The sequence below is a fragment of the Dipodomys spectabilis genome, unplaced genomic scaffold (assembly GCF_019054845.1).
Source record: "Dipodomys spectabilis isolate Male_0828 unplaced genomic scaffold, ASM1905484v1 ptg000137l, whole genome shotgun sequence".
NCBI classification, from domain to species: Eukaryota; Metazoa; Chordata; class Mammalia; order Rodentia; family Heteromyidae; genus Dipodomys; species Dipodomys spectabilis.
This window is the reverse complement of record NW_024870814.1, coordinates 10,963,797-10,982,031: the sequence shown is the minus strand read 5'-3', so window position 1 is coordinate 10,982,031 and position 18,235 is coordinate 10,963,797. Positions and strand designations below refer to the sequence as shown.

Sequence of the window (18,235 nt, the reverse complement as noted above, 5' to 3'; positions counted from 1 at the left end):
ATACTTTCTCAGCAAACAAAGTCCAGGAAGCCAAGATTAGCTACCTTGCAAGCCATCAATACTCAAGCCACACAAGCACAAGGTGAGCCATTGGTTCTCCCCACCTGTACCATGTCATGCAACAAATAGAGATAATTTTTTCTTCACCACTTCAGCCCTCCACATGCAGTCAGTGATTCATATTTAGTAAAATACCAGGGTTTGGCATGGAGAGATTCGGGGATCTCTATGCAGCTTTTGCCTCTTGCTTCTCTATCTTCAACTGTGTGGACTTAGTAGCTCTTATTCTTCAACTTATCACTGGCAAACCACTGACACACACACACACACACACACACACACACATACACACACTCAGATACAGACAGATATTCACACTCTGAATTTGATCCATAGAAAAGTTGAAAAGGACATCTTGAAATGTAATTTATAACTCTTTCTGAAAAAAGAATCCCAGGGTTCATTTAGCTTAGCATCATCTTAGATGGTCATATGTACACAGTTTTTGAGCTTTTCTGCTTTTCTGATAAAATTATCCTAGATGTATCCGAATTATTTCAAATGAGGGAAATCTGAATCCAAGATAATGACACAAGAGGCCTTTCTTTGTTGTTGTTTTTAATGTACTATGTGATTTTTTTGTTTCTTTTGTATGTTCTTTACCCTATGGTGTATGCCCTGTTTTCAATGTATTGATTTTGGGGCTGGGAAGGTGGCTCAGTGGTAGAGTGCTTGCCTTGCATGCATGAGGCCCTGGGTTCGATTCCTCAGTACCACATAAACAGAAAAAGCCGGACATGGCACTGTGGCTCAAGTGGTAGAGAGCTTGCCTTGAGCTGAAGAGCTGAGGGACAGCGCCTTGCCCAGAGTTCAAGCCCCAGAATTGACCAATGTACTGATTTTGGTACACTGAATTTTGTATAGAATCTTGTATATACATTTTTCTAATTTGGGGAGGGGAAAGAGAATAATAAAACACTGAAAAAAAGGACACAGGATGACCTATTGCAGCAATGATACCCACAAGACTGTATATTGGAAATGAACTTTACAACGTTGGGGGGGAGATGTGAAGGAGGTAGGGGAGGGGAGGGATAGTGGGAGAATGACAAAGGAGGAAGTAAAAATGCTTGACAAGAAATGTACTCATTACCTTACTCATGTAAATGCAACCCCTTTGTACAGCATCTTCACAATAAAGTAAAATTAAAAATTCATTAATAAAAATAAAAAAGAATCCTGGTTTTAAAACATGTAATTTTAGAATAATACCACTAGATGGTAGGGAAACCCAACAGTATATATTAAAAGAGGTTTCTAGCTTAGTTATCTAAGGAAACCACAGTGTTAGTGTTTTATCATCAGCAAAGAGTCTCCAGGCTTGGGTATTTGACTAGGACCAGGGACACTCAGAAGGAGCTGTCAGCAGGCTGAATTGTGGGGAAAAGGCTTCTGTTTTGGAAATTTAGAGACTGGAAGCTTGGCTTTGCCTCCATTTCCTGCCTCATTTATCAGCAAAGGACATCTTTCAAGGATTGATTCATGTCCCCCTGAGATATGTGTCCTTGGAGAAGTCTGTAACAAGTGAGTGAGGTGATGTGAGGTCCCTGAGACTGTAGCAAGTCCTGTAGTGCTAGTGTCTTGAGGAGATGTGGCACTGGATGGCTCTGTCTCTGTCACAGGCGTCAAAGTCCTTGTGAGGACAATACAAGAAATTGAACAGTCAGGATGAGAGTCTAAAACAGATGACACTCTAGACTTCCTGGCTTCCAGAACTTTGATTTTAAAACTATTCCATAAATTTATCTACCATCACAAGATATCTGTGTGCTCCATGGCAGTGCAGGGAAGCTAAGTCACCAAACCAGCTCTTCCTGAGCAGGATCAGCCTTAGGAATTGACATGTAGTTTGGACATGTAGTTGCAGACTTGCTTCTCTTCTTGCTGCTGCTGCAACCATGGTGAGGAAGCAGACTCAGGTTCCATTCTCAGTGAGCTTGAATTCAAGATAGCAGTTGAAGGTGTAAGCCTGCTTAGTTTATGGATCAGAATCAGAAAAACATCAACTAAGTTGAATGCATTACTGGTACTGTTTGTAGAATTACATGTGTTTTTTTCTTCTCTAAGGGACTGAGAAGATCCTTTTTATCCTAACATTCTTCTCTCGCATGGCCCTCAGCACAGACTTTTAATGCCTCTCCTGACTTGTAAATGACATATCTACATACTCTGGGGAGTCAGGTTTGTGCCATTACTTTGGATTCACATAGCAAATAGAAGTCTATCTAGGTAAAATAAAAAATAAGTATGTATGTATATATTTGTGCACTTCACTTATTTATTTTATTATCATAGTTTTCATTGTAGGGATTCTTCATCTCCTTGGTTATGTTGATTTATTCTTATTTTTGAGGAAATAATTTCATAATTTTAGTTTTCTCCATTTAGTATGATGGTGACAATAGTTTTGTCACCTATATCTTTTATTGGGCTGAGGTAATTTTTTTCTATCCCTAGTCACTTGAGAGATTTTTATCAATCGCACATCTCCAATCCATGACAACATTTAAACATTATCTTTTCATATTTTCTGGTGCTTCTTTGCATCCCACTTGCCAAGAACAATGACCACTACTGAGCCTCTGCAATTGCACCACACCTGGGAAGAGCAGACCATCACCTGGTATGCAGTTGAGGGCAAATCTCCAGCAACTTCACAATGTTCCAATCCTGAGAATGAATCCCTTCTATGCCTGGTTGTGTGGCAAGGGACTGTGGTTCCTGAAGCTATACTTTGTCCTGTTTTGAGAGGTATAAATTCAAATCCCGATATTTTACAAGGCTTATGTATTTACAAGAGGCCAGTGCAGGTGGCTCATGCCTGAAAGCCTACCTATACAGAAGGCTGACATCTGCTTATCCCAGTTCAAAGCCAGCCCAGGAAAGGAAAGTGCAAGAGAATCTTTCCTCTAGTTAACCAACAAAAGAGCAGAAATGGAGATGTGGCTCAGGTCGAAGAGTGCTGACCTTGAGTACAAAAGCTCAGGGCCATGGACCAGACCCTGAGTTCAAGTCCAAAGACACACAAGTATACACACACACATACACAAAGTATAGAAATGCACAAAAATTTAGTCATATATGAGTCTTCTTATGGTTTCACATCCTTGGTGGGGGTGGGGAATCAAAGACTAAGATTTCAATTTCGTATTTCTTTTGAGCTATATCATTTATAACTCATATACAGGATTGAAGTTACAACCTATTTGGAAATAACCTGTGTTAGTCATCTCCCCTTCCATGTGATTGACACTTAATTTCAGTTTGGAACTTTCTTCCAGTTTTGGTATGTGAAAGAGTTTGCTCATTCTCTTTGCATAAGCAAGCAGCAAAAGAATAAGAGAAATAATTTACAAATAACATATTTATAAGATGATTTCTTTGTTGCTTTGCATGTCCGTCCCCCACAGTATCACCTCTGTTTTCACTGTATTTGATGTTGGTATAATTTGGGGAGGGGAAGGGAAAAAACAAATTGCTTAAATAGGGATACAGGTGGATGCATTGCAACAAAGAGATGTACAAGACATTATGTCGAAAAATGAACTGTACAACTTTGGTGCTAGGGGGGTATGGGGAGTAGTGGGATGAGGAAAAGGGGGGGAGATGGGAAGGGATGGGAAGGGGAAACAATGGAGGAGGCAACAATGCTTGATAAATGTACTCATAACCTTGCTCATGTAATTGTAACCCCTCTGTTCAGTATTTTCACAATAAAAAACTTATTTAAAAATAATATATACCACATGTATCGTATGTATGTGCACATCAGAGAGAAACTAGGAGGAAGACACAGAAACAGAGGAAACAGGGGAAAACATACAACAGTGGGACCTATCAGCTACACTGGACATTGATCAAAACGAACTAAGCAACTCAATGGAAGCAATGGGAGGGAGGGAATGAGCAGGAAAGAGGGAACAGCTGACACTAAGCAAAAAGAAAGAAATGTACATATCACCTCATGTGGAAGAAATAACTGTACTGTCAGAGCTCATAGAATTAACAAACTTTATGAACCATGATAAAGATAATTTACCCCACGAAGTTAGAATGTGTTTGTGACTATAAGTTTCACTTACTTTGTGACTATAAGGATCACAATCCTGTGAAATTTGTGAAAGGTATGTAATCACTTAGTCACAATAAAAATTGCTATAGAATAATTTTAATAGAAGCAACTTTTTGTGTAACCCATAAGAAAATGTGGCCAATATCAACAGAAACAGTGGGCAATAGCAACAGAAATGTATGATCTTCAGGCTCTGGATGGTGTAAGTGGAATATGAATTCCACTGTACAGCTCTGAACCAGCATTCAGTTTCTTAGTAGATCCTGATAAAGCTTAAGAGAAGACTTAATCTTGAGTGTTTGTTATACTGAGACATAAAAACAGCTCTTGCTGGGTCTTGCTATGAGGTGTGTGGAGTCCTGGTTATGGCTGCCCACATGGAATGCAGGCAGGACAAGAAGGGTCTCATACAGAGTTAATAACTTTTCCAGAAGCAGACTCTGTAGAAAGATTAAAAAATAGATGTTGCAATAGTCTCACTAACTAACTGCATGTAACTGGTGTTCTTGTTCATTCTGTCTCATAGAAGAGAGAAAAATATTAAGAATGCTGTTGTTCATCTGGTGAAGAGTTATGCTGAAGAAGTGCAATCCCAAATTTACTGATTGTGAAAATGACTATGGTAAATTTAGTTTTTTTCTGCCATTTTCCCTTTCATTTAGAAATGTTATTAGTTTACCCTCTGTAAGGAGGATTTTATCCTCTGGCTTATTTTGTTTTGACACAAGTGATCATAAGGAACTTAATTTATTAGGCCCTATATGAAGAACCTTTTTTTTTAATCACTTGTAGGGATTGAACTCAGGACCTGGGTGCTGATCCTGAGCTCTTTTGCCCAAGGCTAACACTCTACCACTTTCAGCCACAGCACCAAATCCAATTTCGTAATGATTAATTGGAGATAAGAGTCACAAGGGGAATTTTCTGCCTGGACTGTCTTTGAACCTTGTCCTCAGAGCGCAGCCTTCAGAGTAGCTAGGATTACAGACATGAGCCACCAGTGTCTGGCTTATGGAGAATATCTCTAACAGTTGTTGATAACTTGCTAATCAAAAGTTAACTTTGTTTCAGTGATGTCAGATTAACTGAAGTAGGTATTTGGTTTCCTTATCTAGTTCAAACCACAGTGGTAATTGGTAGAACTCTTTTCTTTTTTTTTTTATTTTTCCGGTTGTGGGGCCTGAACTCTGGGCCTGGACGCTGTCCCTCAGCTCTTCAGCTCAAGGCTAGCACTCTACCACTGGAGCCACAGCGCCACCTCAGGCTTTTTTTTTCTTTTTATGTGGTACTGGGGAATCAAACGCAGGGCCTCATGCATGCAAGGCAAGCACTCTACCATTGAGCCACCTTCCCAGCCCTGGATAGATTTCTTGAGAAATGATGGCAATTGAAGTCTGCATACAGTATCCTTGTCTAGAATAACTAGAAGAGGGCCAATCAAATTGACCCTTCACCAACACTCTCCTGGACACACGTTTCAATTGAATTGGGCCTCTAGTGTTTTAAGTTGACAGGGTCAAGTACACCACATCCTCCCTGCAGATCCAGGCATCAGGGGAGAGGGGTCCTTCTACACACTGCTGGAGCCAGCCTGGTATTTGTGTTTCTTTCCTCCAAACACAGAAGAAATTTAAGTCACTTTCTTCACCAGAGAGATGCCCTTGCCCTCTTCTTTGTTCTTCTCACACTGCTGCACCCACTTGCTGATTTGCAAGGAGAACTTTCCAGTCCTAGTTTGACATAAAGGCTCATCTTTACCTTGACTTCACTGATCAAATCTCCTGGATTCCCAGCTACAATGAGGCTCTGTTATTGGGCTCTGGGTCTCCTAATGCTCTGGATCACTGGTAAGAGCAGAAGGAGATAAGGATGGAAAAGGGGGTTGAGGGTGAGCCCTCAGGGCCACTGTTTCTTGTTTGTATTCTGTTTATGGGTTAGATGCACAGAACTTGTCCTCTAGATTGAGGCAGGTGAAGTTAATTATATGAGAGTGATGAACGTTCTAGATGGAACCAGGTCCTGAGCTTTGATGACAACTATGCAGTGGGTAGTATACATGAGATCTAGAACCTCATTAATGCTTTTTAATATTTGTATATGTTTTGAAATATGGAATGGTTTCAGGATAGAAGAAAAACGATGAAAAAATTGGGAATTAATATATAACTACAGAAAAAATTACATACCACATATAACCTTGTACTTTTCATTATTTTAATTTCAGAGTACAGTGGCAATATTGTAATGAGTCAGACTCCACTCTCCCTGCCTGTCAACTTGGGAGAGACGGTCTCCCTCTCCTACAGGTCAAGTCAGAGCCTCATATATGGTGATAGAGCTAGCCTTCTAACTTGGTATTTTCAGAAACCTGGACAGTCTCCACAGCCATTGATCTATTGGGCTATCAACCGAGGTTTTGGGGTCCCAGACAGATTCAGTGGCAGTGGGTCAGGCACAGATTTCACCTTGCAAATCAGGAATGTGGAGGCTGAGGATAGTGGGGTTTATTACTGCATGTAAAGTAGATATACTCCTCCCACAGTAATACAGGCCTTAACAAAAACATCTCTGTAGGGCTTGGCCCAGCTGTCCTATTTCAAAGCTTGTCTATGGAGCAGCATAGAACATTCTCTGAACTGAAGCAGTAGTTTGAGTTTGGAGGACTTGACAGAAGATATCATACCAGTGTAGGAGTCATTACCTTGTGATGCTCTGACCTCAGAGATGGAAGAGATAGGATACTTTTCTCGATCCTCTCACCTGACCCAATTATTGCCCTAATGTTTCTCCAATCCTTGCCTCTTTTCAGGAGTCGTTCTCTCAATGACTATACAAATCCCAAAATGAAATAACTGAACAGGAACTCATGGAAGGAAAAGTAGTTTTGGGAGATCTGCTTCTTGAAATGGTGAGTGAAATGCACAAAAAGCACAAGTACTAGGGCTTGAGCTTAGGGCCTGGAAGCTGTTTCTAGCTTTCTTACTGATGCTGTACTACTAGAGCCATAGATCCATTCCTTTCAGACTTTTGTTGATCAGTTGGACATAAGAGTCTCCTGGATTTTGTTGCCCACACTAGATTCAAACCATTATCCTTAGAGATTAGCTTCCTGAATAGCTAGGATTATAGATGTGAGCCATCAGCAGTGGGATCTAACCTTATGTTGAATTATCAAGCCTCTTCACTTCCCCTCATAAAGTGAGATTCTCTGCTCAGCTCTCAGGACTGCTGATGCTCTGCATCCATGTAAGAACAAAGGGAGATGAGGAGGGACGGTGTGGGGAGGTAAGCTCTGGTGTCCCCTGCTTCCCAAGTGTGTGTGTGCACATGTGATTGTATAGGTGTGGCCACCAGGATGGACATGGGAAGTAAGTATCTGTGAGAGTGAGGAAGTATTTGGAAGGAGTGAAAGTTGAGCTCTGGGAAAGATTCTGTCATAGCCATAGTCAGATGATATTGAAAATTACCAAAAGCGTTTTTGCCTTGATTATATATATATATATATATATATATATATATATATATATATATGAACACTTTTTGGCATATAAATCAAAATCATAAACACTTTTAATCCTGAAATAAATAGTAAAAGTTGAGTATGAGGTAAAATTTTTCTCATATTATGAGAATTGCCAACAACAACAGGTCCAATGAATTTAACATAACTTAAAACCAAAATTACTAAAAGTGTTTCAAAAATAAAAGTGCACAATCTAACCTACAAATTACCAAGCTTCCATCTTCTGGACCATGTCCACTCACAGTTGCATGGCTATGGTCAGACAATATCACCTTCACCAGGAGCATTTGGAGGTGAAGGTACTTCAGTCTATGATACAAACTCTGTGCTAGCAATCACTGGCTGGGATGTGATGTTACTGACGATGTTACTGCTAACATGGTGCCCACGGATAGAGTAAATGCGAGCCATATATGACTATTTAAATTTACATTTTAGATAGATTATAAACTAAACACTTCTGTTTCATCCATTCCATTTCAAGTGCTCAATGGGCATATGTGACTAGAGACTGCCAGATATCACTGCTCAGACATTGCCATTGCAGAATATTCTTTAGGAAGTTGTTTGTATAAAAGATTAATGCAATCATTAGCTGTCCTATCTGAAGATAAAGATTTCTCATCTCTTGGTCTCATCTCTGTGCCTTTTTAGTTGTATTTTTTGGAGTTCATTCTATATGATCTTTAATTGTTATAACATTCTAATGTCATTATAAAATGGTGCTTGAATAATTTTAAATGAGTTTTTTATTGTGAAAATACTGTACAGAGGGGTTACACTTACATGAGCAAGGTAATGAGTACATTTCTTATCAAGCATTGTTGCCTCCTCCTTTTTTTTCCCCCTACCATCCCTTCCCTCCCACCTCCACAACTACACTACCACCTTCCCCCCTTAATTTGTAAACTTCATTTTTCAACATAGTGTCTTCTACATCTCATTGTTACAATGGGTCAACCTGTATCCTTATTTAAACATTTTGTTTTTTTCCTTCCCCTCTATAAATTATACCTACATCAAATACAGTAAAAACAGAGGGGGAGGAACAAACGAAGCAACAACAACAACAACAAATCACATTATACCCTATAAATACGTTAGAAACAATACCAAGCAAGAAAAAACAAAACTGGTGTCCCTATCTTGGGGTTCATTTCACTTAACTTTGTCTTATCTGGTCATATGTACACAGCTTTTGACCTTTTCTGCTTGTCCCAGACATGTACTAGTTATCGCAAATAAGGGAAACCTTGGGACCTGTGTTACTTTGGACCTGGCTTACTTCACTTAATATAATTTTTTCCAAGTCTTTTAATTTCCTAAAAAATGGGGCAAGGTCATTCTTTCTGATGGAGGCATAGAATTCCATTGTGTATATAGACCACATTTTCTTGATCCATCCATCTAATGAGGGGCATTTAGGTTAGTTCCATCTTAGCTATGGTAAATAATGCTGTAATAAGCATAGTTGTCCTCATAGCTTTAGTATGGTCTTGTTTGTGATCATTTGCTTAAATGCTCAAAGGTGGGATTGCTGGATCATAGAGGAGCTCTATGTGGAGTCTTTTGAGGAACCTCCATACTGTTTTCCAAAGTGGTTGAAGAAGTTTACACTCCCACCAACAATGCAGTAGGGTTCCCTTCCGTTCACATCCCCTCCAGCATCTGATGTTATTAGAGTTCTTGATTAGCCATTCTAACGGGTGAGGTGGAATCTTAATGTTGTTTTCATTTGCATTTTTTTTTTTTTTTGGTCTGGTCTTAGGGTCTGAACTCTGGGCCTGTACCTGTCCCTCAGCTCTTCAGCTCAAGGCTAGTGCTCTATCATTTGAGCCACAGTGCCACTTGTGGAGGCAAGTGCTTTACCACTGAGCCACCTTCCCAGCCCCTTGATTTGCATTTCTTTTGCGTCTATTGGCCATCCTTCTTTCTTCTTCAGAGAAGTTTCTCTTTAAGTCTTTAGCCCACTTATTTATCAAGAAGTTGTTTCTTTGAGGATTTGTTGTTGGGGGATTTAAATTTTTGAGTTCCAAGTATATTTTAGATATGAGACTCTTATCCATTGTATGGCCAGTGAAGATCTTCTCCCAATCCGTGGGCTTTTTATTGATCTTGCTAGCTATGTCCTTTGCCATGAAGAAGCTCTGAATCTTCGTGCAATCCCATTTGTCGAACTTTTCTGTGATTTGTTGTTTTGGGGTCTCTATTAAGAAAATTTCGGCCTGTGCCAAAGAGACCTAGGGTTTCTCCTATTCCTTCCTGTAATGTTTTCGGGGTGTCTGGTTTGACTCCAAGGTTTTTGAACTGTTTGGAGTTCATTCTGGTGTAGGGTGATATATAAGGATCTAACTTTAGTTTTCTACAGGTGATTAACCAATTTTGCCAGCACCATTTACTGGAGAGGCTGCCTTTCTTCCATTCTATTTTTTTTAGCCACCTTATCAAAGATTAAGTGGCTATATGTCTATGTGTTCATTTCTGGGTTTTCAACTCTATAATTTTCATCCACAATCTTCATAGACCTTTCATGAGTCTTCACTTAAAACATTCTAATGTAAGTGAGATTTTATATCTTTTGTTTTTTGGGGGGGTCTGGTCATGGGGCCTGAACTCTGGGCCTGGGTGATGTCCCTCAGCTCTTCAGCTCAAGGCTAGCACTCTACCACTTGAGCCACAGCGCCACTTCCGGCTTTTTTCTTTTTGCTTATGTCGTGCTGAGGAATCGAACACAGGGCCTCATGCATGCAAAGCAAATGCTTTACCACTGAGCCACCTTCCCAGACCTAGATTTTATATCTTTAATTAATTAAACTGTAAGTTTGAGACCAGATTATATAGTTACTCAAAAGATGAGAACAAAGAAATAGAAGTATAATTGAAGAAATTATTATTATTGTTTCAGCGTCAAAATTGTATATAGAGGTTAAATAATTCCTAGTACTGTTCAGTGATAGATATTGCTCTTAAAAGAATCATTTTTATCCAAAGTTTCTATCCAATATTCAGATCTTTTCATCTACATAGTTGTTATAGGATAAATTAAAAATTAATTTATAAAGTATATTTTTATTTTGAAATGATGACTATTCTAAGATAATATATTGTGGTGGGTGAAATTTTTTTTTATTGGGTTTGGAACATTGAGAATTAGGAGAGCCTGTATAGCCTGTATGGAGTGCTGGACTAGGTCATTCATGCCCATGTCAGGAACAGTTCTGAGAGTCCTGGGAGCTTAATTTCCCCGGGCTTCTGGGAGCTAACAGATCTCCACATCTAACAGATCTCATTTTGTTTTTGTGTAGAAGCAACAGGTGAATGGGAACCACTGAGGAAGAGTGGAAGATGGTGCAATTTCCTGCATGTGACCACAGAGCCACTTGGGGTGCAAGTCCTGGTGCCTGTGCACAATGAACTAGAAGCAGAGTGTGGAGTCATACTTAGTATGGAGATATTCAGGGTCTGCTCTACCCACAATTGAGTTGAAAGGTAAGTCTCTGTTTGATATCTTAACAGCAATTTCACTCACAGAGACTCTTCAAAATAAATGGAAGAAAATCTCTCATGATTGATGTGGTCTGTCCTTTTCAGCACCACTAACTAGAGGCCTTTTGGAAAGATCTGTGTAAAAGAGGCTCTGTCAGAGCATGCAGCCTGATTAGAGGAGGAAGTTGGGAAGGTAGAGGCTTCTGTTGCCAGTCTTGAGATAAGAACACAGATATAGATCTATGATGTTAACATAAAAATCCCTCCATTCCTTTATAAGAAATCTTTCCCATATTTGAAGTAATGGATCATTGAGCAGTAATGAAGGTGGTTCTGGAAGCTCAAATGGTATAAAACACACTGAACAGCTGTTTCTTTCATGTGTTGATTTTCATATGACATACTGTGGATTACATATCTTCTGTAAAAGTGAGCATTCTTCCTTACTAAAGGTCAGAAAATTCAATAGCTTATTTATTATGTTAAGTAGTATTATCTTTAAGTAGTAGTACAAAGTACTTTTAGTTTGTAAGTACACTGCAGCTTGACTGATGTCATACCATCACTCCTTTTACTATTCTCCCTTAATACCTCCCCTCAACTTTCTCAGTTTCACAGGATCGGCATTGGAGTTTATGACTGCATTCTCCCTACTTTCCTCACTACATTCATCTACTCCTCCCTTTGACCTCCCCTCCACATCTTTCAAGTGACAGTATTCATTTTATTGAACTGGGTTAGTTTATCTAAGGAGTTATATCATTGGAATTTTCCCATGTAAACCTCATACTTTGGTTAATATATTTGTTACCCTTGCATATGCCCCTCTATGTGTTTATATATGCATTAATACATTTGAACTAGCTTCTGCATATGAGAGAAATCATGTGTGCTTTATGTCTCTAAGCTTGACTTCATTAAACATAATTCTAACCCTGTACTTGCATTTTTTGCAAATGATGAAATATCACTGTTTCTAATGTGACATTAAAAATCTATATCCAAATTTGCTTCAAGTTATTTCTACAGGTGCATCTGTACTGGCTTGATAACAGATGCAATTTCTTTCTCTGTGGAGATACAGACAGCGAGGATGGTGTCTAGGCCAATTTACTAAGAGATTCAAATTTGCAGCTGTACAAACCCAAACCCCTACTGATTTGCATGAGCCCACAGCACAGTCACCACCCTGATACCTTCTTAATAGGCTGTTCACCCCAGATGCAGGCATCAGTCTCAGTCAGCACACAGCATGGACATGAGGGCCCTCACTCAGCTCCTGGGTCTCCTGCTGCTCTGGATTCCAAGTAAGGAAAGACAATGATGAGGATTTCCTCCATGTGTTGTAGTCACTGATACTTGGCTATTAATGAAGCTTTCTTATAGCATGCTTCATTCTATGTATTATTTATTGATTTATTGATTCCATATGTATTTATTACTTTTCCAATGCCAGGTAGCAGATGTGACATCCAGATGACCCAGTCTCCATCCACTCTGTCTGCATCTCCTGGAGATAGAGTCACCATCAAATGTCAGGCCAGTCAGAGTGTTAGCAATGAGTTAAGCTGGTACCAACAGAAACCAGGGAAAGCACCTAAACTCCTGATCTATGCTGCAAACAGTTTACAATCTGGAATCCCCTCTAGATTTAGTGGCAGTGGACGTGGGACAGAGTTCACTCTTACCATCAGCAGTCTGCAGCCTGAAGATGTTGCACATTATTTCTGTATGCAGGATTATAGTTCCCCTCCCACAGTGATACAAGCCCTAACATAAACCACCAGAGAAGCAGAAGTGTGAGGCTGGGCTGCCCCAGCTACTTTCCTCATGTTTCCACTTGCAGGATCTATCCTAGAAACATAAGATAGGAATCCTGCCCATGCTTACCTGAAGCAGCAGTTCTCAAGGTCTGAACTTTTTGAGTAAATGTGATTGTAGGCTTCAGCTACTGGTTCAGGGCTGGAAACTGAAATACTAAAATAAGATTCTAAAGGATAGCTAAGGAAATACCTTATATTTATTTGTCTTTTAATTATTAACAGCTATTCAAAATATGGGCAAAGACTATTATGTTATTATTTAATATATTTTGTCTTTAGATTTTGAAAAAAATTGTACATAAAGTTTTTCAGGAAAGAAAGACATTTTGCTACTTCATTTATCTGCTTCATGCCTTTTGTATTTTTTCTGTTTGTTTTTGGTTTTGTTTTTGATGATAATTTTTCTAATTCATTTGGAGAACTTCAATATAAATTTGGATACAAAAACTGATTATAACATTTTTGTCTTTAACAGAACTTGAGTGGTAAAATGTTAAATATCGTATTAATGAGTACAGTGTTTATTGTAGAGTGTTGCTGATCATTTTTAACGAATAGCTATTTTTTATTATTTCTGGCCTGATGATAGATCATGAGTAGCTGCTGAAACCTTTAAAAACATTTTTTCAACTACTATAGAGACCATATAGTTTTTTTTTCTTTAGATCAATTAGAATGATGAACTATAGATATCATTATTTAATTTTAAAATAGACTTCTATTATGGAATAGTTTCAACCTGATAGATTACCTGAGAAATATGAGAAGGAAAATGAGAGAGAGATAGAGAGAAGAAAAACTAGGATGGATGGGGAGAGATGGATGGAGGTGGATGGAGGTAGAGGAAAGGAGGGTCAATGGAAGGATAAATTTACTCTATTTCTTTTCCTAAATTCCAGATTCACTTATTAGTCAAACTGTCATTGCCAGGAGAACACTCAATTCAAAGGACAGCAATCCCACTAGAGGTCCGGCCATACTGTGTCATCTGATCACTGCAAGGTGAGGTAAAGTTGAGCAATTTCCTGGGTTTATGCCCTCTGTCCTCCACAACTGCTCCCACCAAGATTCACAGAAGTATTCCTACATCAATAAATCTCTGTTTCAATTTAAAAAATCTAGGAATCTTTGACACTTATAGTAAAAACACTCAAGTCATTCATTTATAAAGAGAATGGTGGAGAAACCTCAAGATAAAGAAGCTATTTTTTAAGTTAGAATACCTATAATTCTCAGGTTCCCAAGTGAACACATGTACACAATTTATGTATCATATATATGTACATATACTTTATGTGTAAGATATAGTATGTGATAATTAAACATATACTATATCATTGTATATGATGTAAAATGTTGTATATATGATGTATTATTAATCATTAGATTCTTGGGCATCCCTTATGATTGTTCTGTTCTAATTTTCTGTTTCATTTTTTTTTAATTTTTATTTTAAAGTTGGGTGATATGCAGAGGGGTTACAGTTACACAAGTATGGTCATGAGTACATTTCTTTTTGAACAGTGTTACTTACCTCCCTCATTTTCTCCCATTCTGCCCCTCCTCCTATCCCCACCCCCCCACATGTGTAAATTTCATTTCCAACATATTGTCTAGTGATTATTACTGTCGCATTGTGCTCTTATTCTATGTCATTCATGTTTATTTTTAGGACTTATAAATTAATCTTTACCAATGCATAGGTAAACTTTTCCATTTTATAAAACATTGTCTTACCAATTATAACTTTTACCTGGAAATATATCTCACCATTCTGAAGGAATAACTTGAGGAAAAATCATTCTGAAAGAGTTTCTAGGGTGTGTTAAAAAGTTTCTAGTATTGAATATCATGAGTTAAGTATTGCAAGCAAGGTAAACAAAAAGGTGAATTAAGAGCAAATAATAATGACAAATCATGGGGCTTTCTCTCTTTTACAGGCAAAGTTCTAACAGAGGATTTAAGAGTAAATAGAATGAAGAGGTGGAGATGTGGTGTGATTAAAGGCCTCAGGGATTTGTTGCCATTGATGAAAATACTTTGGTTTCTGAGATATGTAATCCTGTGAGTGAAATTAGCTAAGGAAGCAATTGGGCCATGGACGGTAGAAGGCAAAATCCCAGAGAAAGATACTGCAAAGCAGTTAACAATACTGTAACAGTTACACAAACAAGGACACTGAAACAGACAGTTAAAGAACTTAACTGATGCCACACTCCATTAAGCAAGGGAGAGCAGGGGCCCTGAGGCATATCATTTGACCTTAGTCTCACAGTGTAACACCTGGACTGTGGCTATGGATGGGCACTTCACTCTGAGTCTATAAAGACATACATGGAATAGAAATGGTACAAATGGAGCTGCTTTCTTGAGACACATTTTGTAGATGGAAAAGGAGAGATTAATTTCTATTGGGAAACTAGAACTTGGACAGAGAGGTCAGCAAGAGCCAGAGAACTTAAGCTAAAGCAAAGAGCTGCTTGCACAGTCCACCCAGACATGCATGGCCATCCAATGAGTACAACTTGAAGGAGCAGGAAAAACCCAAGGTACATTCCACATAGACGTGGTTTCAGCCTTCAAAGTAGCAGAGAGCCTGAGATCACTGGGATTTTTTTTGTTGTTCATGACAGTTACTTCATATCAGGTAAATGCTTAGGTGGTTACTTAGTTTTAGTGTCTCTGTTTCTTAGGATTGTAGTAACTGGTTGATAAGATTTTCATCTTAATTCCCAGAATTCTCTTTGGATTTAGTCTAATGTTATATTAAAGGACAATTTCACTGCAAATAACTTTGAGTGAAACTTATGTAAGTGTATGCTTTTAAAGTTGCACATGTCAAGTACACATGCCATGGCCACTGCCATGGGATGTCAAAAAACACATAAGAAGAATATGAAAAGCCCCTGCATAGTGATGCATGCTTATAACTTCAGATATATAGGAGGTAGAAGTAGAAAGATCTCAGTTAATGGTCAGCTCAGGTATTTTTTATATATGCCAGATGATATCTGAACAATGAATTAAAGCAAAAACAATTGGGAATGTGGCTCAATGGATAAGACTGCTAGCCTACCAAGCCTAAAGCCATTAGTTCAAACTCTAGTACTCTCCAAAAGAACTGTGAGATAGAGAGAATAAAAACTGTAATGACTTACACAGGAGAGTTTCTGGGCAAATACAGTCAAGATAATTTACCATTCAATGTTGATATATCAATTGAAATATCAGATCAGTGGATGCAAAATTAACTAAACTTTGGACTAAGCTTGTGTCTCCCTGTTTCTCAGTCTAACAGAATGAAAGGCACAGCTCCATGCTGGACACAGATTATTTTGAAAACGGATTTTAACCACCCTCCCTCTCAAAGTGCAGAGTCCTAGCTATATTAGGTCTGGCTACTCACTCCCAAATGCCATGTACAGACACAGTGAAGGGCAGAATAAAAGAGATTCATCATGACAGCCATGGGAAGAGAGCACTGTAGTATTTTTCAATCATCTTTGGATGAATTCTTGTAACACTTATCTCCTATTAAAAGCCAGAACTGGAGGTGTGGCTCAAGTGGAAATATACCTAACTTGAGTGAAAAATCCAAGCCGGAACGAGCAGGAGGCCTTGAGTTCAAGACAGTGGACTAGCACCAAAATTTAAACAAAAATGAATTTACAGGCAATAGAAGGAACTGAAAGTATGATTTGAATTGAGGATATTATATGCATAATAGTAAATGATAAACAATGAATTTCAAACAACCCTTTTGGTTCTATAGTTGTTTGAACTCAAGGTTTCCTGCTTATTAGAGTCTACAACTTAAGCCACTACACCATAGATTTTATTTTAGTTTCTTTTTCAGATGACGTCTTGTGATTTTACCCAGCTTGGCATTCTGTTAAAATCTTTCTAAATTCATCTCCTGCATAGCTACCATGCACCACCTGCTTCAACGTGCTTTTGAGATAGATCTCACTGCCTTCCAGAATGGCTTTTACTCACTATCTTAAAATCTGTGTCTCCAGTTTAGTTGGGTTTACAGGCATAAGTTACTATGTTCAGCCAGAACATGGTACTTGTTACTATTAAACATAATGAAGTAAATATTTGAAGCACAAAATAATGGATGTAAGGAAAGGAACTGAAAATTACAACTATATGTCAATTGCACATATGTTGTCATGGACAAAATGAAATAAATATGCCCCCAAACATTACACATACATAGACAAACACAAGGACACACACCTCTATGAACAAATAAATTATGTTATTATATAAATTATTGGTTCACATCTTTTTTAGTATATATTTTTACTGTAAAGTTAGTGTACCCAGGGGTTACAGTTACATGACTAAGTTAATGAGTACATTTCCTATCGAGCACTGTTACCTCCTCCTTTGTTTATCCCCTAACATCCCTTCCCTCCCTCCCTCCCTACCATCATTCCCGCCCTGCCCCACCAACCCCCATATCAAGTTTAACTTGTACATCTCATTGTTACAGTGAGTCAACCTATATCCTTATTTCAGCTTTTTGTTATTTCCCTTACCTTCCCCAAATTAGAAAAATTTATAAACAAGATTCAGGGCACTGGAATTAACTATAGGGAAAACCCACGTTATACCATGGGGAAAGAACATAAGAAGAAACAAAAAAAAAATCAAATAGTACATTATAAATACATTAAAAACAACAGCAAGAAATATAGTTTCCCTCTCTTGTGGTTCATTTCACTTAGCATCAGGTTATATGTTCATATGTACATAGCTTTTGACCTTTTCTGCTTGCCCTAAACATATACTATTTATTGAAAATAAGGGAAACCATGTAACCTATGTTTGTTTGGCCTGGTTTATTTCACTTAATATAATTTTTTTCCAAGACTTTCCATTTCCTAACAAAGGGGCTGGTCCCATTCTTTCTGATAGAGGCCTAGAATTCCATTTTGTATGTGTGTGTGTGTGTGTGTGTGTGTGTGTGTGTGTGTGTGTGTATCACATTTTCTTGATCCATTCATCTCCTGAGGTGCATCTGGGTTGGTTCCATATCTTAGCTATAGTAAATAATGCTGCAATAAACATTGTTGTGAGCTATAGTGTGGTCTTGTTTGTAAGCATTTGAGTAAATGCCCAAAAGTGGGATTGCTTGGTCATAGAGGAGCTCTATGTGGAGTCTTTTGAGGAACCTCCATACTACTTTCCAAAGTGGTTGGACAAGTTTACACTCCCACCAACAATGAAGTAAGGTTCCCTTCTGTCCACATCCCCTCCAGC

At 38.4% G+C, this 18,235-nt stretch overlaps 1 pseudogene and 1 gene segment (V, D, J or C); both read left to right on the top strand.

Moving 5' to 3' along the window:
- LOC122116688 overlaps positions 1–18,235 on the top strand; it is a 247,471-nt pseudogene that overhangs the window by 100,103 nt on the left and 129,133 nt on the right.
- On the top strand, positions 12,355–12,935 carry LOC122116675. The segment is given in 2 exon segments: positions 12,355–12,448; positions 12,598–12,935. Coding segments are annotated over 2 exon segments (378 nt in total).